The sequence below is a fragment of the Pocillopora damicornis genome, chromosome 4 (genome assembly GCF_964200805.1).
Source record: "Pocillopora damicornis chromosome 4, jaPocDami1.2, whole genome shotgun sequence".
Classification (NCBI taxonomy): Eukaryota; Metazoa; Cnidaria; class Anthozoa; order Scleractinia; family Pocilloporidae; genus Pocillopora; species Pocillopora damicornis.
Genome location: NC_142673.1, coordinates 4,554,586 through 4,577,240, shown reverse-complemented (window position 1 = coordinate 4,577,240; position 22,655 = coordinate 4,554,586). Strand labels below are relative to the sequence as shown.

Genomic DNA, 22,655 nt, shown 5'->3' with positions numbered 1-22,655 from the left:
GTGACAGTGTCCTAGTAGTGTGATCAACAACTGTCCAAACTGCTCAACATGGCTGCCAAAACAAATCTGTTCATCAATAGCTTGGTTTGTGAACGCGCTTTCTCCATTCACCTTGGATGCACGGGAGAATCCACCCAAGACTGCTTTGATTGGAGGAATCTTCAAAAGAAAATGCATAGAGGCAATAAACATAACTTCTCTCCAACCCAAAACAACAATAAAAAAAACGGTATAAGGGTGGCAGAATTGTGGGTGACTCAGTGGTTTTCTTTGTGTCTCTGTAATGAAAAATGCGCTCAAATATCTAAAAACTTATATTATACATCAAAAGGAACTTGATTATAAACCTCAACAAGGAGGAGCCAAACCAGTTGACAATTTACAGCGCTGGTCTACGTGTCCAACAAGGGACCATCCAGAAATACGAAACCCATTTACTGATCAGGGAGAGATTCGACCTAGGAATCTCCGGTTTAAGTGTATAGTGCACGCTCAATTGGATTGTTCAAAATCTTTGTCCAAACCAAAAACGCTTTTCCCCACTGGACCATTTCGGGTCGATATCTAAGCAATCAAAGATATGCCATACAGTATTGTGAAAATGCGAGTGAAACCTTCTCTGTTCTCACGAAATTTCCTTTGAAGCTCGTGAAACGTTTGTGTAAAACTACAAGGACTTTCAAAGCAAAGTAACACTTGAATAAAGGATTATATAATTGTCAACTTTTCGGTGATAGACAAACTTTGCAGTAGCAAACATTTAAGAACATAGATGTACATATGCGACCTACGGGTCACTTAACACGCTAGTACAGTTTTTCAAATTTATTCCCTAACTTGGAAAATGAGAATGACTGAGAAATAGTTAATAGTTTTACCACTTGACTTACCCTAGGGCACTGGCTGATCAGAATGTTGCTTGTTGTGATGTTGTTATGAAGTATTCCAAGTTCCTGTAGTCCTTCTATTGCACCTAGGACGTCACAAGCTACCGCACAAATTGATTCGAAGTCGATGACAGTTCCTTTCTCACAAATAAAATCTTCCAGAGTTGAGCTCGACACAAAGTCGAAACATATCAGGCTTAAAAAAAAGAAACTTATCGTTCAAAATCTGTTATATTACTTGTTATCAAATTTATGGAGATTTCAATATGTTTGATAATAAAGTTCTCGTTCGTCAACAACTTACAAACTGTTTCCTTGTAAATCATTGATCTTCGTTTTGCCTTGCTCAATATTCAGGTCGCTAGCTACAAAAAGAAACAACAACAACAACAAAAAACTTCAAAAGTTCAGCACTACACCTTTAAATTCCCTAAAAAGGGTTCAAATGTCGACCCCCACTCCCCCCCCTCATTTTCCAACAAAAGGGAAAAATCATCTGTATGGAACAGAGAGCGGTGAAATAATCTGGGATTCCAAAAATGATGCGAAAAATTAATGGCAATTCTAAACTGGTAGTTGCATTGAAAACAGTAGGGTCACTTACTTTTGCAGTGCCATCGATAATGTAACACATTGGATAGGAGCTGCTCGTCACAAGATAGGCTCTGTACGACACCCACTTCCCGATTCCAGTCCTCCTTCATTTCTTTTCGAAAGTACTTTAGCAACACCATGTTTAGAACACCTCCTCCCTCACACCAAGCTGTAACATAACCCTGTAAGAGCGAAAGGTAATGTGGTGCTCATACTAGTTTGTACACGTCATACATGGCAATGCTAAATCTGAAGCACGTGACAGAGGGGGTGCTTTTCGCCAATTTTTGTGAGATAACCAAAATCCTTGCACAAGATTAGTTGGTAGTAAAAAAAAAATAAATAAACAGAACAAGGTTGATTCCACCTTTTGAGAAAAGTTCTTGAGCATCCTGTAACATATGAAGGCAAAAAATTATATATTCGACATGTAAGCCTTATTCCGAGGGATCTCCCTCGATTAAGGTACATGTTGCTAAACTCCTACGGAGGGTGTTTGCCAACTAGCGAAAAATATGCAGCATGAGATCGGTTCTTGCAATGGCCTCTCCGAAAGGGGGGGGGGGGGGATCTAAAGATAGCTTGAGTGGAACTAGGGCCTACTGAAGATTAAGACTCTTAACTTGACAAAGCGCCATTTTGTTTAACAAGGAAATACTTACTATGGATTGTTTTCCAGCAGTATCATCTTTGAAGATATTTACTTCTTCAATCAGCTTCAGATTAGCGTGCAGGACAACAACCTCCAGCTGCGGCTTTTTCAATACCCTTGCTTTTGGCTGGGGGCTGGAAATGGAAAGGACTTTGGAGAGCAACGTTTTTCCAGAGATGTTCGAGGAGCAGGACATTCGATCTTCAAAAGTAAAAATAATAGGATACTTTTCATTAATAGAGGTACGTTTCAAGAAGGAAAAGAAAAGGAGTATTTTTTGAAGGCGACTGGAACACTCAACACCATGCATATTGTTAGTTTTAGAATAATTTGTGTACAATTATTGAATCCATTTGATTACTTCAGCTTTGATGTGTCGTGTGGCCTTATGTGATCAGGCTTGATTTGAAAAATCTTCCAATTGGTTTTGCTTACTTTTTTTGTTCGCATTAGCTTGTTTTTTGTTTTGTTTTGTTTTTTTAATCATGTTTGGCTTTTTTTCTGGCAGCAACTTGAGTGAAGACGATGAGTTACTAGAACGCTTAAAAAGCTGAATAAGATAATTTCTACGGCTTCTTCGAATCTTTAAGATGAAAATAGCATTCAGAATATGATCACCAAACTATTCCTTAACAGAAATACCCACCTTCCGTTCGTCTGTTCCAGGTCTTCATAACGAAACCAGTGACATTTTTCCCCTTCTGGCTAAAGCTACGTTTGGCTCTATCGGTGGAAAACGTGTAAAGGATTGGATTAAGGGAAGAGTTGAGGGGAAGAACAAACACTGCAATCCACACGTAAGCAATTTTGTCTGGGTCATTGAAATTTCCTGTCAGAGACAAAATGCTGATGATTATTATGGGCATCCAACAGCAAAAATCTGTCATGACTATGAAAACAAGTCTCTTGGCCATAGCGGATTCCCTGTTTAAATTCGTCGATCGAACAGAGTGGGTTACACGCTTTACCGTCAAAAACATTGAGATATACGCAACCAGGATAAAGGTAAAAGAAACAGAATTCATCCCAATGAAGAAGGAGGCGGAATACTGCCAACCGGCCGGTGTTCCTTCGGACAGTTGAAGAGGAAGGCAAACTGCTGAGCGACTGTAAAAACCGGAATCATCGTTTTGATTGTAAAAATAGTTTATTCCGGTGATTGGAATCACTGAGATAACTATTCCAAATATCCACACTCCTGTGCAGGTGAATACGGCAGATCTGATGGTCAGGCGTTTGAATTTGAACGGGAAGACGATTGCAATAAATCTGTCCATGGTGATGATTGTTAGGATTAGTACAGATACCTCACTGGAAAGCATCGATAAGACTCCAATAATGCGACAACCCCAACCAGATCTCCACTCATGGTCATGCTTGAAATATTCACCTTGCCACCTCGCGTCCATGATGGCGATTGCCAACAGGTAGACACCCATGAACATGTCGGCAAATGCTAAATTTGTCAGTAAGAACGAGTGGACTCTGTTCTCCTCGTTATCAATGATTCGCCATATTATGACAACCAGGTTACCAAAGAAGGCGAAGATTCCCAGAATCCAGATACAGGTTTGAAGAGTTTTGTTTTTCATGAGGTCATCGCAGCTCGAGAATTCATCGACTGGGGAATCGCAAGAAACTCCTTCGATGGACTTCTTGGCGTAGCAACAAAGTATGAAGCGATCTAGTCTCCTTTTAAAAATTGCAAAATATAAAAACTTCACTTTGACTCTTTTCATGTTTTTATCTTAATTTCTTAAACTAACAATTAACAAAATTCTAAAAGCGTCATTTTACAACGGGAAACCGAAATTCTGTAGGGCGATCCTATCGATGTTTAATGGCTGAATGTCTGAATATTTGAAAAGGGCCTTTAAAATAAGCTGATTTTAAAAGAGCAGTGCCTTTTACCCATAATCCTAACGTTGGAAATGGATAGTTGATTTACTACATTTTCCTTTATCAAGTAAAAAAACCATCAACAAGATTTTCTTTGTAGGTAACACTGAGCTAACTTTAGATTTAACGCAATTTAGACTGATGAAATTTGAAAAGCTTTGAAATCACTTACAAATATCTGAGGTTTCTGAGGTCATTGAATGCGTCTGGAGGAACTTTGATGAGTTTGTTGCTATCCAGGTATCTGAATTAATGCAAAACCAAATAAACAAAAATAACTGATTCACCTTTCTTCGTTTCCCAATATCGACTTTGCTGATGCGTATCATATTCAAATAAAACAGAATTATGCGTTTACTAATTCATCATGGACATGAAATAAAAAAGGAGAAAAAGTATTGTGCTTATCTTTACTCTAGATCAAGTTAAATTCTCTCTCTTGTCCCTCCCAAATTAGTGCACAACTTGGTTGCATTCCACGCAGTGGATCTTCTTTTATAACTGAGTTGAAAACATTTTGATCAACTATTCAACTATTCATACTATTTTTACTATAGGAAATTCTTGAGCAGTTGTGGTAGAAAGGTTTTTTAATGTAATTCAGCTGTGAGTTTCGAATACACTTTTGTTAAAAATTAAATCATTAAGTGACTAGAAAATGCGAATATAGCTCCACATTAAGGTGCGAATTCTGAAGAGGGGAAAGAATAATTTACTTTTTCTAAACAGCGTTGTATACTTACAAATACTCAAGTGACTTCAACCCTTGAAAGGTTTCCTTTGAAACAGTTGTTAATTCGTTCCTGCTAAGATTTCTGGAGTTTTCAAATACATCGAGGTTAAAAAGGAATAATTGGTAGGGGAATGTCTCACTAATTATCAATGTAAATATCAATAAAAACAACAACAATAATAACAACAACAGATTATTATTGTCAGCAACTATAGTTCATTAAAGAAAAAAAAATCAAAAAAACTAATAGATGACTTCTTTGCATTTGCCATAGAACAATCGTATGGCAAATACAGCAATATGCACTTATTATTTTCCATTCTGTAAGTTTTGTTCTAAGTATGATTCAAGATGCCCTCGAAATCATTCAAGATTCACTCACAATACTTTTAATTTCATAAGGTCTTTAAAAATCCCATTTGACACTTCCTTGAGCTTGTTATCTTGTAGGTACCTAGTAGGCAACAAGAATGCTATTGGTAAAAAACACAAGCAAACAAACAAACAAATAAAAAGAAAGCAATATCCACCTACTGACTTGGCTTAAAGAACAGAGCCCAGTTGTTGAAAGGGTGGAGAACGCTATCCAATTGAAAAATGACTATCCAGCGGATAAGTGTCAACAAAAAAACATATTGCCAGGCCCCGGTTGTTCGAAGTTTGGATTGCGCTATCCACTGGATAAAACTCTATCCGACAGATAACGCTGTGCGTTTTCCTATCACTTATCCGCTGGATGGCGATTTATCCGTTGGATAGCATTATCCGTCCTTTATATAGCTGGGCCCAGATAGAGGTTTGTCCATTGGATGGAACTGCCCACAAGTATGGAAACTAGGGCTAGGATTCTGTTTGCCGATCACATGTTCTTCCTTTGATTTTTTCCGATGACATTCAAATCAGTTTTTTTAATGCTAGTGAATACTGAATGACCAAGTGTGCCTGAGTGAACTGGAGACCACTTTAGTGCACTTACAAATGAGTCATATTGCTTTTGTTCTTAAAAGCACCATATTCCAGCTGCTCGATTTGGTTAGAGCGAAAACTCCTGCAAACAAAACCAGGAGGAGAAATGATTTAGCTGATTATCATAGAATTAAAAGTGTCAGATTATTTTCAACTTGAAATAAGTACATACAAAACTTCCAAATTCGAAACTCCATCGAGCATCTCGCTGAATACAACCCGAAGAAGGTTCTGTCCTAAGTCACTGAAAAAAAAATCAGTTTCTTTTATTCACTTAGCGAAAGGTGATATCCTAATTCTCTCTTCTCCGTACTTTCTTTCTATTTCTACTGCTATTTTCCATCTGAGCACATTTAAATCCTGTGGAGAATACATTGGACGAAAATAAGACTATTAAAACAAAACACTCACAGTACGCGTAAATTGGGTAGTCCATTGAAGGCCCCAACAGGAAAGGCTCGAAGAAAGTTGAAATTAAGTCTCCTACGACGAAAAGGAAAAATATCAATTGCTAAGACAAATGTGATAATCGACCTTGCACCAGACTCTAGAGCGAAAAAATTACTCAGTCACCATGAAATAAATCTCTATTTTATGGATACTTACATTGTCTTGACGGATGTCACATTTTGAAAGCTGTCTTCATCCACGTGAAGCAGTTTATTGAAGCTCAGATCACTGAGGGACAGGAAAAGAAATGAGAACTCTTTTAAAACAGTGACATAACAGCTTTAAGCATTGAATGGAAAAAATTTGTGGTCATCTTAGTCCAGAAGGTACAGGAAAAGCTTCTTCCGACAAAAATCTGTCAATCAAGGCATTGGTTAAGGAAATCAAATGGTCTTCTCAATCATAATAATAAAGTAATAAAGTAATAAACAATCTTAAGCAGAAGAAATAGGTTTACTCACATATATTCTAATTTAAAGAGGTTTATGAAGTCCTCCTTGCGCAGTCGAGATATCCGATTTTGGCCGAGAAACCTATTTAAACACATAAAAAGAATATCAGTTGTCTAGAGAAACACGAGGAAGGAACTATCAATTTTATTGTTTCAAAAGAAAAGACGAATAAGAAAAAAGTTTGAATAATTCAAGATCAAAAGGACCCCAAATGTCACATACATTGCTCCAACATTTGTTGGAAGGTGATTCGGTACATTTAGTAAATCTTCTCCTGTCACCAGTGTCCTCTTGTTTACTTGTCCACCAAACTCTTTACATTTGCAGCTTGATGGGCATTCTGGGGCGAATTGTAAGACACATGCTCATTGGCATTGATCGATAGGCTAGTAATTCAAGATCATCATATGCAAGTTGAAACGACAAGAAGCACCGAAACACTTTTAGTTGTGGGGCAAAAGCCCGAAGAAAGAATATATTAGGTAGCTTCTTTTTAATTAATTTTACACAGCAAACAAAACTTGAATGGGAGTCTAAATGTGTGGCATTACGCGATAGTGAGGTATAAGAGATGAATTCGTTCGTTTAAATTTATGCAGTTTTACAAAACGTTACATCAAATTCAAAGGGAATAAATGGAAAGAAATTAGCTCAAGAATCTTTGTGTACCTTGCTGAAGTGAACATGACGACTCTAAATCCTTATGAGCTGAAAAATTGAAAAATAAAAACAATGACATTGAATTATTACGTGACTTATTATTACTATATCTCCCTTTTTATTGGAGTTCTGAAAGTGAAAGGCCTAGAGAACTGCTTGGTTGCAATAAAAATTCAAAGAGATGTACTGCTTGATACCTGCTTTGGAGTTATAAAAAATCTTGAATCTTGCCGTGTAGGGATTGGCAGCACAACGCAGAGCAATCTTGAGATGGTTTGATGAAGAAATAACAATAGGAGGATACATATATCCGCAAAATCGACCCAACGCTGGAGCAGACTTTTCACTTCCATCAAAAATTTGGAGATAACAGCCTTTGCACGTGGGATGGTCCGGAAGGTGAAAATCTTGGAATTCCAAGCGAATATTGTTATTGCGTGAAACGGCAATATACCACGTGCAAGCGATTTCATCAAGAGAATCTCCGGAATAGGCCGGTGAAAAGATGTATCCTGACGGATCGGTTAGGTCCATATTGCAGGCTGTAAATAGAAATATATAGATACATAAGTGAACACATAGGAAGAAAAAAAATAAAACAAAACAAACCAAGAAAAAACAGGTTACAAAATAGAACAGGAAAAAAAGCAAAATATAGATGAAGAAATAAAGAAATGTAAACCAGCAAAGTGCATGAACTGCCTCCTATTACTCCCCATAGATGAAGAAGACAGCATAGCAAGGAATAGAGAAGTGTGATTAATGGTATTTTACAAAGGTGAGTCATTAGAGTATGTTACTTTCTCGAAGAAAATGATGCCTCGCATCTTAAACGAATGATCAACTTCGTTGCAAAGGAGTCATAAAGGAGGAGATCCTCAGAAAGCGTGTTAAAAGTAATGCAGTCTTCCCTCCTTTGAAATTCCAAGCTAATTTTATTAGAAACTATAAAAACGATGTAACATACGACTATTTATAAAGTAACAATGCAAGGCAAGATACAGGTAAGTGAGTTACCTCGTTTTGCCGACAGCGGTCTAAGTTTGCATTCGAGTCCCTCTTTGACATATATCCCCGTCAAGGCAATCAAGTCTTTCTCCCTGCTTTTTTGGGCTTTAATCAAAATCTGAAAGAGGGAAACGAAGTTTGTTAACTTACTTTTAGGTACTACAGAAGACGTTTTGCACCTTATCAGCAATACCGTCAACTGACAATAATGAATTGATGGCCTGCATTGTTCATTTAGTACGAGGATACCAAATGTAGCCATGGAAAAGAAAATTCCATAGTTTTGATATTACCTTAAACTTCGTAATAGAGGTCAGCGGAACTTGACCATAAATCCAATCCTGGCCAGAGTTGCCTTTCCAAGTCCAGAGGGGTATTTCACGATAACCCCCTGTTTTCTGGAAAATTGTCAACGTTTTATCTCCAGACCCCTGCAGCATATAGCGAAACCTCAAGCATCTGCTTTTCCCGTCGCTTGATCTATTATATGTGGGGCTCACAAGAACAGCGGTCCCATTTGGCTTGAAATCGACGGTATCTACAACAAGCCTGGCACCTGGCAGTCATACAAACAATGTTAATGAATTGGTGTTTGTAAACCTGATTTTGAATTTTGAGTCTGGCAAATGATACAAGTGTGACAATCAAGGATCATGCATTCCTTCAAATTTCATTTACATGACCAAAGGAAAGCTAATGAAAGACATCTGACCTATAACATATTAGAGACCTGCGATAGACTCCGCTGATCATGCTGCAATTTCATTAAAACCCAAGACCACCTCTTCTCAGTCGAAGAGTGAGGCACTACTGTATCAAAAGAGCTCCTAGTCAACATTAGTTTGAATAGGTCATGCCAGAAAACTAGACCAACTAACAAGAGGTATTTTTTTGGACTATCGGTTGACACTTGTTATTTAACTTTGAGAAGATATCACCATTAAAGAGAGTCAAGAACGGGAAAGGAAATGAAGTGATCAACCACAAGTAAAGAAAATAAGAGAAAAAAAATCCTTGAATCAAATTATAGACGTGAAGATGGCTCATGTTTCAAACTATCCTTTATGTTAATGAATGAAACACGTTTTTAAAGAGATAACTATTAAAACGAAAACCACAACAAAATAAATTGTTTTGAATGTTTGGCCTAAAACGATAACAATAATGAAGTTATCGAGGTATGACTTACGTTTTCCATCGTTGCAAGTTGGATGTGATTGTATCTCTACTTCCCCAATTAGCCCATTTCTAACTTTTCCCCAGGCCATTGCATTGCCAACTTCCTTTCCACAACCGTAAGACATGCGCAGTATTTCTTCTGCCGTAACTAAGGTGCTCCAAATATTAAAGCCACTCAGTTTACCAAAAATAACAGATGCAGTTCCATTTATAGTCCTAAAACCAATCGTCACAACCCCTGCATATGCAAATTAAAAACAAATTTTTCACAGGGTAAATTGGTTTAAACGGTTCAAAGATGCAAAGCAAAAGGGGGAAAGTGACCGAGTTATTTGATTGTATAGCTTCCTTCATCAAAGTCTTTCCATGTTCTGGCCGCAAACAATAAGTCAACTTTGCAAAACTGTCGGCGTTATCAAACCTAACTTAAAAGTGTTCACCTTTAGGTTAAATTTGTCAATTTGTAGAACCTCTTTGCATCCAGGTGCAACTCAGAAGAAGATCACCAATTCCTTAAATGAGAGATCCCTAATCCCCAGCTTCTTCTACCCACCTTTATTCGGCTTCTGAAGTAGGGGCGCCATGAAGTTATTTAATTTGACATTTCTTTGACCATCCTTGAAAACTGCAAGCATTCCAACTTTCCCATCCCAGGAGACACACACGTGGTGCCAGGTGGAGTCCATCACGTCCATTGAATGCTCTCTGTATAGAAAGAGCGAAAGACACTGTCTTTCAGTAACTTATAATTACTGATAATATATCACGCTCAATACTGACTGACACAAATTTGTAGGCTTTGAATGAAGGGACGGAGAGAGCGAGGTCTCTCTGGATGAACCATGGTTAAAGGCAGTTAACTTCCCAACAATTGATAATTCTCAGGTGTCATCTCTGCTAAGGCAATGTCAAAGATTGTGAGTAACATATATGACAAGAAATAACCCTATAGAAATCCCACCGTGATACCTTCTTTCGCTGCCGCTTTCAAGAGAAAATGTGTTGTTTCCACAATAGATTCCGAAAATTAGAATCTCATTTTCTTCGGCTGATCCCTCATTTTTGTATTCCATAAAGAAGCCACTGTCAGCAGTATTCAACCAAAAGCAAATGGTAAAACAGCATTCATCCAGTACCACATCTGATAATGATATGTAACCGTACTCACTGTCAGGGAGATGGACCTCGAAGTTGCTGTCGACACTAAAACCTTAAACGGAAAAAGTAAAAACGAAACCAAAATAATTCTTATTGTGACGCTATTGTCATCCTTTTTTCAATGTCTGTTGCAAATACTAAAGTTTTTTTTTTTTTATCGAAACAGACGAAATTTAATTATTATCAAGCTTTTTTTTCAAGTCATCACGAACCTTCTTGTCCGCCACCTTCGCTCTGAGAGATCTGATCAAGATTTTTATGTTTGATTCTTTTCCAGCCACGTTCGTTTTTCCATCCACACCAGTCTACTGATGTGTCACAGGGACGGTCATCTGAAAGGGTGCAACAAGACACTAGAAATACCAGATCCTCATAGTATAAAATTCCGGTGTTGCACGAAAATATTTTATCATTTAGCAAGTACCAAAAAACGATTCCCTTATTAGGAAGGACACACATCCCAAATTACCTGGACATCCATAAAGTTCTACTCTCATTGATATATGACCATACCAGTCAACAGGCAAAAAACGGATGAAACGTGCTGTGATAGGCGGGACAAGTTCATTATAAACAACGGCGTGTTGCTCAACGTTCCCATCAAAAATCTACAGATTGAAAATTGTACATACTTTATGTTAATGAATGAAACACGTTTTTAAAGAGATAACGATTAACGCACTCTTAATAATCTCAATAATCGTAATATTTAGGGTTAAAAGATAAAATTTTGAGAACAAAGCGTCTTGCTTAGTAATAGAACTCGTGTGCAATGCTAGTTTTACGACAACTGGCAGTAACATCACAATCTCATTGGCCAACTTGCGATTGTCGATAAGAGTACAAAGTTCAGCCGTAAAAAGCTCGTGTAAACGTGTCATGCAATAGTCACGCTCTTAACGAATCGTTTTATATGACGTCGGTATGTGGCTAAAAACCAATTGACAGTCGATCACCAACAATCAACATTTTTACCGCTGTGGTGATGATTATGGTTATCGATAAGAGTAAAGACCACGCCAAACCATTGTTAAACGAAAAGTAATCTCACCTCCTTTCTTACAACTAAGTGTAATTTGTTTCTTTCTGCCTATCCAATAGACAATTCAACTTTGTAATCAGTATGCCAAGGTTTGACGAAACTTAGCATTGATTATAGGGCATAATAACTTCAGGTTAAAGATACAATAACTACACCGAAGCTAAGGAAATTCTGTGTTTGGCAAATAAATATTATTCATCGTAAGATGACTAGAGGGAATTGGAAAAGGAAACTGAAGTATAGTTGTCCGTGAAAAAATATGCGCCACCTTATGTGCATTTTTCATCGGTTCTTTGTAATATTGGAAGTTAACACCATCTTTACTGTATTGCAGCTTGTACTTCGTCACCCACTGGCTGGAATCATGTCTTCCTTGAGTGGCTACACGGGTCACATTGATGTTCTGACTACGGAGATCTATCTCAAGCCATTGGCTGCGGTTGTTTGAGGCGGCGGACCAGGATCCTCCTTTATCCTTAGCTGCCTTGGAGTTGAGTCTTCCTCGCATAGCCGCATGAGCATCGTCCAGTTGGGAAGAAGAACTCATTTGTCTTTCAGATATTGCACCGTTGCCCACACCGAGAGGTTTTGTACATTCTGAGGGTTTTAATAAATCTATGAGAATTCTTGATACTTACGTGTATCCTCAAATTGCATGGTAAAAAAAAAATGAAACAAAACAAACACCAAAAACAAACAACAAACAACTACTTAAAAAAAACCAGCATGGATTGTTGGTAAATCACAACTGGCGACTCAATCCTGACTAGTTATTACAAACGCTGACAGCAATCAAGCGCAAGTAAAAAATACACGTGCACAGCAGGAGGTATGGTAGACTGAACTGAAGGACAATATATGGGACTAGATGAGAGTTGAAAGATTGTGAAAATAATGCGAAAAGTCGTATTCTTTTTGCATTTTTTTAATGATTTAGAGGATTAATACTTCCTCACCTCGACAGCCATAGACCTCTACCCGCATGGCTATGTGGCCAAACCAATGTTGTGGTCGAAAGCGGATAAAACGTGCATAGATTGGCGGGTTTAGTTCACTAAAAACGACAGTGTCTCGATCAGAGTTTCCAACAAAAGTCTAGGTTAAGAGAAATAAAACAAACGTTTATAGTAAATAGGTAAACTTATCGCATTTGGAGCACTCTTTAAAAAGTTTGCAGTTTCTGAAAGGGAGTGATCCAGCTTCCTCTTCCTCCCAATACGGTTCGATATGTTATTGGGATATCTACGGGGAAAGGATCATTTTTTCTTTTTTTGCAGGAAAAAATTTGAGCAGGCCTAGAGTTATGACCTATAGAATTTTTTCCCGTGCCAGAAATTGATTGAGGTTTTGGGTCCCTGAAGCGGCGTTAAAGCTGAAAGTCAAGGAATGAAGAATGAAATACCGTTGATTGCAGTGCATCATTTAATTACAGTACCTTATCTGAAAATTTTCCGGAACCCCTGTAGTAATGTAATTTTTGTTCGTCATTTCCATATTGTAACTTATATCTTGTCACCCAGTGGCTATCATCATGTCTTCCTTGCGTTGCAACTCGTATTACTCTGGTGTACTGGCTTCCTAGATCCACTTGCAACCATTGATGTAAATCATTTCTCTCCGCAGTCCAGGAACCAGCCTTTTTTGCGGTGATCGGTGCAGTGTGCAGCCTAGCAAAGATTGCAGCATGAAAGTCATTATATTCCGAAGAGGCGCTGATTTGTCCATCTGATATTAAACCGTCTTGCATACCAAGAGCTTGTCGACATTCAGATCCATTCATGGTAACTAAAGGGTTTAAACACGATTGAGGACCATGTCAGACATTTTATTTGCAAGAATAGCTACAATACCTAATCGCGTCAGGTGGTACTCTTGGGCGGCGCAACAGGCAATTTCGGTCGAGCCATAATTCGTATGTTGGAGAAAGGCAGTAAAGCCAAAATACCCAAGGTAAGACCGAAGAAGCCCGATGTGCTGGCAAAATTCACCAATTAGGTAGGATTATGTGTTTACCGAGCTAACGTTTAGTCCAAACCCAAAGTTATAACGTGTCATTTTGACATTGTCCGTTAGTCAGTTACCCACTCTGGCAACCAGTCCGTTGATCAATCAGCATATTAGTCACTCACTCATTCAGTCAATAAGTGATCGTTGATATGAATGAATACATAACAAATAGAGCTGACACTTGACTAAATTAGAAGTCGACGTCGTCTACATAAAGCTGCTAATTAACGAGAAAGCTGCACTGTGCTATTGATGCATTTACAGCATTCTTAGAACAACTTTCTTTCGCTATTTTCGTAGAGATACATTCCTATTTTAAGTCCGAGCTGCACTCCTCACCTTTACTACTATACTCCAGACATCCATACAGCTCCACCGTCATCGATATATGGCCATACCAGGCTTGTGGGATAAAGCGGATGTAGCGAGCTCTGATCGGTGGGTTTAAGTCATTATAAACAACAGTACTGATGTCGCTGTTTCCACTAAAATTCTAAATTGAAAGAACGGCAATTTGTTGTCTCTAAATATCTAACATTGTAACAGAACACGACGTAAACAAGTCCGTTAAAAAATGTACAATACCTTTGCCGCTGACTGTCCTAGTTCCTTAAAGAAAGTAAAGTTTTCTCCATCATCACTGAACTGCACCATATAATGTGTTACCCACTGCCAGTTCTTGCGCCCTGTGCCAGTTCGACCTTGTGTAGCCACCCGGGTTACTTTAATGTATATACTTCGAAGATCAATTTGGAGCCATTGGCTTTTATCTTTAGTGCGAGATGACCAGGCTGATGCTCTCCAACGTTCACCTTCATAGTCCAGTCTTCCTTGAGATGCGGCATGGTTATGATCCAGTTGCGATGAGGCACTTAGCTGTGCATCAGGAATAGCTTTATCTCTTAAGCCAAGATCCCTTTGACATTCTTTTTGTTGTATGGAAATCGAACCAAGTAAATAAATATCCCGGATCGTAATATATACCGAAGCTTTCTTAACCTAAATTAACTGATGATACATTCTAATAAAATACCCTCTAAACAATTATTTCCTGGTGATTTTCCTCAGTCAGACAATGAATAAATTTGAAAAAAATAAAAATAAAAAAAAAGGAAAGAAACGAAAGCGAACAACTGTATCCAAAGGGTAAAAAAGTTCTTGAGCTAAAGGACCTGTAACGGATACAGGTATCGTAGAAACTGAAAATGAGAATTATTTTCTCCTAGAAGGAAATGCTTCGCCTACCATCTGAACATCCATACAATTCAACCCTCATAGATATCCAGTTATGCCAAGACAGGGGCTGAAGGCGAATGAAACGAGCTTTGATGGCTGGGTAAAGTTCGTGATGAACAATGGTGTCACGGTCCATATTTCCAGTAAATCCCTAGGTAAGAAGAATGTAAAGTAAGATTTGTTGATTAGATTTAAGGAAGGGCAACTCTAAAATGCAGATGATTTCAGTGGATACCGCATAGGATATGGTAACGAGTACGCGGCAAAGAACGTCCCAACACGAGAGCTAGTGATTAAGGCTTTATAGCATATCAATTCATTACATTCGTCTAACTTCTCAATTGATAAAAGAGAAAAACATAAGACGACGAGCACTGGTGATAATAACTGACTAAGGCGGAGATTTATCTGACCAACTGGTTATCGATTGCCTATTAACTGAATAGCTGATATGGAGTTTTATCGCTTGACCTCGAATTGCCATTTTTCAACTTCTGATAATGTCATCGTCCATTGACATTATCAGAGGTTAAAAAATGGCAATTGAATGATATTGATTACTGTTTGCTAAACATTATCTGCATGATAAACATTTAATTGACTATTTTTTTATTTACCTTGTCCTCGACTTTCCCTTCTTCCTTGAAGTACTGGAAGCTCTCTCCGTCATTCCCGTAGCGCAGTTTGTAACTGGTTACCCACTCATCGTGTTCTTGCCTGCCTTGTGTTGCTACACCTGTGATTTTAACGTACTGACTTCCCAGATCAACTTGGAACCACTGCCATGCATTCCTTTTGCCAGCTGACCATCCGCCCTGTGTCCTCTCTATCGCTTGAAAGAATAATCTTCCTTGGCTTGCGGCGGAATATCCATCCCATTGTGAAGAGGCAAGAATTTGTCCACTCGAGATTTCGCTGTTTTCCATTCCCAGAGCTTTATTACACTCTAACGGTAATGAAGCAGATCATTGTAAGGAAAAATACCTTATCAATGTTCATGATAATTGTCAAACCTTATCAACGAACTACAAATTTCTGAGGTAAGCTGTTGACTGTAAACACTTGTTCAAGCTAACTAACCGAAATCTAATGGCTGTGCACGATGATCTCGAAAACAGGACTCAGTGAGAATTAAAACATTTCCATAAACTATTAAATAATATTCTTCTAGACAGCGATTACTATGACAGTTTCCTTGGAAATACAGACATCATTATTCTAGCCAACAGTGTCTGTAATTTTTTACATACAAAATAGCACCTATACTGTTTTACATTTTTCTTTTTGCCAAGTAATACCGAATATTTTGTCTTGTCTACGCGTTTTCGCAGAAAAGAAAAGATAGAACCAAACGTCCGTAAGTAGTTGGCTTGCCTTCTACATCCTGATACAGTTCAACTCTCATTGAAGCTGCTTTATACCAAGCCACAGGTCGAAAGCGGATGTAACGTGCTCTGATGGGTGGATTAAGTTCATTAAAAACGACAGCATCCTGGTCAGCGTTTCCAGCAAAGTGCTGTATCGACAAAACGTCGCGTTATGATAGTTTTTACTTTGTAAATACCAATAATTAGATCTACGATGTTAAGTAACTCACATTTTAGCCCATGAACAATCTCTCGAAGCGATATTAGTTATCTGTACTAAGCCCTGTTCATATAGAGAATGCTTACGGGATGATATCCGTCAGAAAAACTGCCTTTGTAGGGGATTGTTATGTGAGGATAAGTGATGTAAAAAATCATGAGTGGAAATAGATCAGCGTTTGGTCTTGAAGCGTCATCCATTTTTCACGAGCGTGTGGTGCTGTTCCCAAGAAACACACATTTGAGAAATGAATTATGTATATTTCTCCATCTGACAACCGCACCTAGAATCAATAACATTTCTTGCCTCTTTAAACCAGCTTCCTTAATACTCAGAATTTTGCTTACTACAAAAATTTTTAATTGACCTGGCCGGACTTGCATCTGTGATAGACTTCTTTCTACATTTCGTACGTACCCTTTCTATGGTTTGTCCCGGTTCCTTGTAGTATTTGAAGCTTACTCTATCGTTGCTGTACTGCAGCTTATATTCCGTGACCCACTGAGCAAAGGGTCCGTTTCTCCCTTGCGTCGCAACCCCTGTGACTCTTGTGTTCTGAATATTCAGATCAACTTGGAGCCATGGACTTGAGTCCTCTGAACCAGCGGACCAAGACCCTGCTTTGCCTGGGGTTGCTTGGAAGTGAAGTCTTCCTTGGATTGCGGCATGAATCACATCTACTTGTGAAGATGAGGTGATCTTCTTGTCAAGAATCTCACCGTTTTCCATTCCAAGGGGTTTATGCTGATGCAAATCTAAAGATTACATATATAACAAAGTATGACAAAAATCGGTTTCAAATAGGCCCTTTCAAGGTGTATTCAGCAACTACCTCTTTGGAATCTATAAATGTAAATAAGATACACTTATACGCTGTGTAAATTGAAATTGCATTATTCGACTGTTTATAGCTGCGTGCCTTTTACTAAAGATACTGAGAGCAAGAGCCAAACTATTAGGAAACCTTCATTGTTTTGTGGCATCTAGAGATCCATAGCCATAATTCGACAAGCAACAATCGGAACAATATACACGTGAATAAAGGCCATGAATTGTGATGGAGACTTACCATTTCTTCGCTTGGGAATATGCTCACAAGAGTCTTTAGAAAAGGATACTTGTCTGATAGCCAGAATTTTCCATTCATTCGTTCCCACTATTTCGATCTACATAATGATATGAAATAACGTCTTTTTGAATAACGAAGTAACACCACTTGAGTGTGTAGCATAACTTTCTGACTAAAAAGGTTCTCGAATTCAACATCAAATTTATTTAAAATAACTCTAATTCGCAGGAAGCTTAAAAAGCTTATGAAATATCTAAGTCTACAATACGAGCATGTTTGGTAAATACCTGAGCATCTGTGAAATTTTTTGGTAACGGTGTTTGTGTGTATGTTGTCCCAGATGTAGTCTGGTCCGCGAAGAGAAGCAAAGTCGTTAGGTTTGATGGTAACATCTTTAATAACACTGTTATGGATGCTTCATACTCGTCGTTGCCTCTGATGAAATACCAGAGATGTAAACACTTCCATTCGTTGGTATTTATGTTCGGAGGCGAAAATAGAGAGTGACGCACCGCATGTGCTCCAGGGCGAAGAAAAATAGGGGAACCGTCTGATAAGAGATTGTTACAGAAAAGAATTATCAAAAGTCGAAAATTGTTTAAAACATGCAATAATTGTTCAAATCGACTCTCAACTGAAGAGTGCGCTAAGGTAAATTTCAATCATGACACACCTTTTGAAAGTGTCCACCCTCCTTGAGCCTCCCAATCGCATGTGTCTTCTTTGAAATCACAGTTCAAACTCTCTAAAAGTGCAAAGAGGTCAGAGGACCTCATTGTCGTTACATGCAACAAAAGAAACTGCCCAGTAAATTATTTCTACTCACTATGCTATAACCGAGTGCAAATGTATGCCTCCTTTAACTCTCACTTTATGCTGGCTTTTCTATTGCGCTGGTACAACGAAATTTCCAATAAGTTAACGGCAAAGCTTGAGTCGTAATTTTAGTTTAAAGACTGTTTGTTGCGAGGAATTATCTAGAAACGTACAAATTTACAATTACGGAACACGAGAAACAAAAATTTGCTTGTACATTTAAATGCAATATTTACAAATCATTCTTCCTACTACAACGAAAATGAAACAGAAATCATGCATAACCATTGGCTTATGGACATCTAACTTTGTTAAATATCTTATTTCACTTACTCTGTGTAATAATTGTCTTACAGTTTCCATCAAGCAATGTCAGATCATCCAGAGCTATATCACCGCTGCTTCCATAGCCAACCATTCCTTCAATGATAAACTTGTAAAAAACAATAATGACGATGACGTTGACGATAACATTAACAATAAGAGTAGCTATGATAGTGATGCTGATAGTTATGATATAACTCAGTGATCACGAAAGTACCTTCATACATTTGATTTCATGAATTATAGATGTCGATGAACAAACCTTACATTTTGCAGCCGTAAGTACTCGGTAACCATAAATACAAGGAGGCCTACCTTATAAGCATCTCCACTATTCAAAGTTGTTTGTGCGAACTTCCACTGGTCCCCCTGATTTCCCGAAAGTGTCCAAACAATTGTCTCTGATTGGTTAGTTTTTAAGTAGATGCTCAAATTGCCGATTTCTGACCCGTACATATGATACCAAAACTGAATACACACTACTTCATTGGGTTCCATCCAGTCACTTAACAGCCTTGCTATGTCTCCAGGCAATTGTGGAGAGGCTTCGATGTAGATATACGACCCTGTTATAGAATAACAGCTATTTCTTTTAAAGTTCAGGCTACGCCAAAAAAATGGTAGGAAGACGTAAACATCAAGAGAAAATTCTGCATTTTGCACCGTCTCATATTTATAACGTTAATATAGAACGTCGAAGAGGATAACCCTGGAAAATTTTAATTAGCTTATTTGCCTTGTTAACAACCCAGAATCACTTTGAGAACTACATTTCTTACAATGATGGAGTTACACATATTGCACACATAAAATTATAAATCCCTGAGAAGAGAACAATTAGAAACGTTAAAACAAAAACAAGAAAACAACATCAGAAACTTAATAAATTAGAGTAAACGATATAAATGGTTCTGTAAATAAATAAACGAAATTTTAGGATTCTTTCCTTATTCAGTCGAGTATGTCCTCCAAATATTTCTAGGATAGAGTACAAATATTACTGGGTGTATTTCACAACTTAATATCCCACTGGCATTTCCTACGCAACATTTTCGTTTAAAAAATGTCTGAACGGGGGCAGAAAATTGATCTCAAGAAGTGTTCGTCCTGAACGTAGTCCTTACCATCCTTGCTAAAAGTGGTGTGATCATATCTTGGACCAGTGTTCTCCGTTGGTGTCTTGCCCGACGTTATGGTCCACTGGAACGTGGCATTCCAGTCATATTTCAATGAGCAAAAATTATCGTCGAAACTACAATGGCCTGTTTGAAAGGAAAAAATCAGCTAGTTACCGAAACACAGAAGAATAACAAAGCTTTGGATTGATATCCCCTCCATGCATACGGAGTCGCTTTTCAATATTGAGTTGCAAGGATACACAAGGTTATTGTTCACGAACGACTTCATTTTGATACGGTCATTTTCAATGTGTAAAATGAACCAAAGGAATTTTACAACTAAAACTGACTGTTCCAATTCTTCCACAATGAAAACTGTAAATGACCCCGTATATGTTTCACCGAGTCGAATTTGCCTTACTGTAGGTATTTCAGTCTTCGTAATTATAATCAGTAATTCAAGAATATAAAAATTAACTACGTTTGTTTCATCTGAACCCTGTCTTTTATCAAACAAGCCCACCAAATCAGTCCCCAAATGAACCAGACGTTCTGTCTCCATATCGTAAACATAAAGGCAAGGAGAGGATAAAAATAGAAAATAACTGACCGGAAAAAGAGTGGATTTTAAGGTATGGCAGCATCTTAGTAATTGGATATGAATGTTACCTCTGAAAGATGATTTACACTGCAAGAGCTCTTCCGACGTGTCGGATGAACACGATAAATCACTGAGAAGGCAATCTCCTGCTCCTGAAATGCAGAAATATCAAGGGAAGGGCAAGATCGAAACCTTCTCACTGTTTCTTAAACAGTAATTTCTAAAGCATACCATGATACTTTAAGACATCATTATGATTAGTTTCATGAGTTACAGGTCAAAAAAAAGGCATGGTCTAGAGTTTTTGTGAATTAACACGAAATACGCTTAATTAGAATTAGGTATACATTAGGCTGATGTGTTCTACCTACCACATACAGACGGTGTGTTAGTACCGTCCTCACAGAACGGTATTTCCGTACAGGTATTAGACCAAGAAATGCAAGTACCATCAAGACAATGATATTTGAAAGGACATGGACTACCTGAAAAGCAAATCTTTAATTTGAGTCATGCGAATATAAATACTGCGGAATAATGTTTCATCACCGCTGGCCTGACTTAACGACTGTCTTATTGAAACGTATCGGAAAAAAAATCACTCTTTAGTCCGAAATGACCACAAGAGTTAAAAGAAAACTCCCTTGGTGTCCTTAACGCAATCATGAACTTACGACAGTTATGTTCATCATCTCCGTCTGAGCAATCGTTGCTACCATCGCACACAGCTGCCGCGGGGATACATTTTCCATCCTGGCAAGAAAACTCACTGGAAGGGCAGCCACAGTTCTGCTCGTCCGATTCATCTTTACACGCGAGGTCACCATCACATGTTAAATCATTTTTGACACATTCCCCATTGTCACATCGAAACTCTTTTTCGCCACAGTGAAAACCTAAAAATAAACTCGGCGAAATAAGTTTCCTACTTCATTTTTCTTTATAAATGAAAAGCCATAAAGAGAAAGAAACAATGACCGAAACTGTGCCACATTTCTGTGAAAGAAGTTTACAAAGCCGGAATACATTATTATCGCAGACTAATGAGTTAAACATAGGACAGAACTGAACCTTAAGTCTCTGCTCTGGTTGCTACTGTCATGACCAGCCTACTAGTGGCCATGAGCTGTTGGCAAACCAAGTGTACGCCTCAAACGTAAGTGGTAAGGATTTTGGAAGATTAAAATGACCGTTAAGTTCCTTATTCGAAAGTATAGGAATGAAAAGAGGGAGCAGAAAGAAAAGATCACCTGGCTTTGCATAGTAAGGTAGTAAAACACAGTTCTCAGTCGTTACGCTGACGTCATCAATTGCCACATTCACTGGGTCATCAACAAAGCCTTCTCCCTCAAACATAACCTGTCACAAAACAAGAACATATAGAAAGAAATAGAAAATGATGTTATCAATAATTAAATAAAATGTTTCAAGGCTGTAACATGCATAGATATAAACCTCACCCATGAATACAAATAAAAAGAGATTTCCCTCAAATGAAATGGAAGCTTCACTTACCTGAATAGATAGAGAGCTTGGTAAAACCACCTGAGCCACTGACCATCCTGGACCATGGTATCCAAGCAGCTGCCAAACTAATAACTCCCTTTCTTCTGTTGCTTCCCAAAGCAGAACTTTCAAATACGACTTTGATTTAGTTGGCATGAGGTATCTGAACCGTAGGCACAAACCCACTATCTCATTAGCTGGTTTCCCTGATAACAAAGGACTCTTAAGCTGTCCTCTGGAAGATCTTCCGATGTAGGCAAAATGACCTGGGAGATGTAATATTGAGTCAGTAATAACACATTTATATAGAAAAGGACCAAGCTACTTCTAGCCAATCCTTCACATAAGTATGGAGATTGACCGGGACAGTTTCAAAAAGATTATGACGCAGAGATCCCTACAACGTATATTTTCTTTAAAAAAAAAAAAAAAAAAAGTAAGCAGGTAGAAATATTCTTCTTCTTACCTTGGGAGAACTTCCACTTTTCCTTGCCTCCAAGGTTAGTCCAGCCCGCACAATTTCCAGACTCGAAATGGCATTCTTTTAATACTAGAGCAGCTGTGAGAGTTCAAATCATCGTTTAAAAGTAATTATTATACTTGCTTGCTAAAGTACTTTTTCTCTCAGGGATGTTAACCAAAAACGGAGACAAGAATGGGCGGATAAATCCAAGAAACATATGGTTTTCAAGAAAGTACTTTTGCCTCGTA

The 22,655-nt window shown here is 38.1% G+C and overlaps 1 protein-coding gene across 1 annotated transcript in view; it reads right to left on the bottom strand.

Moving 5' to 3' along the window:
- The window catches only part of LOC113685627 (uncharacterized), a 43,216-nt gene that overhangs the window by 1,060 nt on the left and 19,501 nt on the right, over positions 1-22,655 (bottom strand). Inside the window, exons 26-70 of the mRNA XM_089205016.1 lie at positions 22,411-22,503; positions 21,954-22,210; positions 21,689-21,797; positions 21,113-21,334; positions 20,810-20,923; positions 20,507-20,590; positions 19,844-19,981; positions 19,035-19,285; positions 18,729-18,828; positions 18,253-18,324; positions 17,867-18,129; positions 17,580-17,676; positions 16,928-17,265; positions 16,298-16,439; positions 15,541-15,869; positions 14,933-15,074; positions 14,273-14,613; positions 14,027-14,180; positions 13,116-13,465; positions 12,637-12,775; positions 11,949-12,277; positions 11,108-11,246; positions 10,851-10,970; positions 10,450-10,690; positions 10,034-10,185; positions 9,491-9,718; positions 8,595-8,857; positions 8,311-8,419; positions 7,491-7,835; positions 7,303-7,341; positions 6,856-6,973; positions 6,643-6,714; positions 6,338-6,409; positions 6,143-6,214; positions 5,904-5,975; positions 5,742-5,813; positions 5,148-5,219; positions 4,776-4,847; positions 4,205-4,276; positions 2,780-3,825; positions 2,144-2,334; positions 1,492-1,663; positions 1,192-1,252; positions 891-1,083; positions 1-159 (exon numbers count right to left, since the gene is read on the bottom strand). The exon at positions 1-159 is cut by the window's left edge and continues 21 nt beyond it. Of these exons, the coding sequence (XP_089061142.1) occupies positions 1-159; positions 891-1,083; positions 1,192-1,252; positions 1,492-1,663; positions 2,144-2,334; positions 2,780-3,825; positions 4,205-4,276; positions 4,776-4,847; positions 5,148-5,219; positions 5,742-5,813; positions 5,904-5,975; positions 6,143-6,214; positions 6,338-6,409; positions 6,643-6,714; positions 6,856-6,973; positions 7,303-7,341; positions 7,491-7,835; positions 8,311-8,419; positions 8,595-8,857; positions 9,491-9,718; positions 10,034-10,185; positions 10,450-10,690; positions 10,851-10,970; positions 11,108-11,246; positions 11,949-12,277; positions 12,637-12,775; positions 13,116-13,465; positions 14,027-14,180; positions 14,273-14,613; positions 14,933-15,074; positions 15,541-15,869; positions 16,298-16,439; positions 16,928-17,265; positions 17,580-17,676; positions 17,867-18,129; positions 18,253-18,324; positions 18,729-18,828; positions 19,035-19,285; positions 19,844-19,981; positions 20,507-20,590; positions 20,810-20,923; positions 21,113-21,334; positions 21,689-21,797; positions 21,954-22,210; positions 22,411-22,503 (8,216 nt within the window). The remainder of the gene's footprint in view (positions 160-890; positions 1,084-1,191; positions 1,253-1,491; positions 1,664-2,143; positions 2,335-2,779; positions 3,826-4,204; positions 4,277-4,775; positions 4,848-5,147; positions 5,220-5,741; positions 5,814-5,903; positions 5,976-6,142; positions 6,215-6,337; positions 6,410-6,642; positions 6,715-6,855; positions 6,974-7,302; positions 7,342-7,490; positions 7,836-8,310; positions 8,420-8,594; positions 8,858-9,490; positions 9,719-10,033; positions 10,186-10,449; positions 10,691-10,850; positions 10,971-11,107; positions 11,247-11,948; positions 12,278-12,636; positions 12,776-13,115; positions 13,466-14,026; positions 14,181-14,272; positions 14,614-14,932; positions 15,075-15,540; positions 15,870-16,297; positions 16,440-16,927; positions 17,266-17,579; positions 17,677-17,866; positions 18,130-18,252; positions 18,325-18,728; positions 18,829-19,034; positions 19,286-19,843; positions 19,982-20,506; positions 20,591-20,809; positions 20,924-21,112; positions 21,335-21,688; positions 21,798-21,953; positions 22,211-22,410; positions 22,504-22,655) is intronic.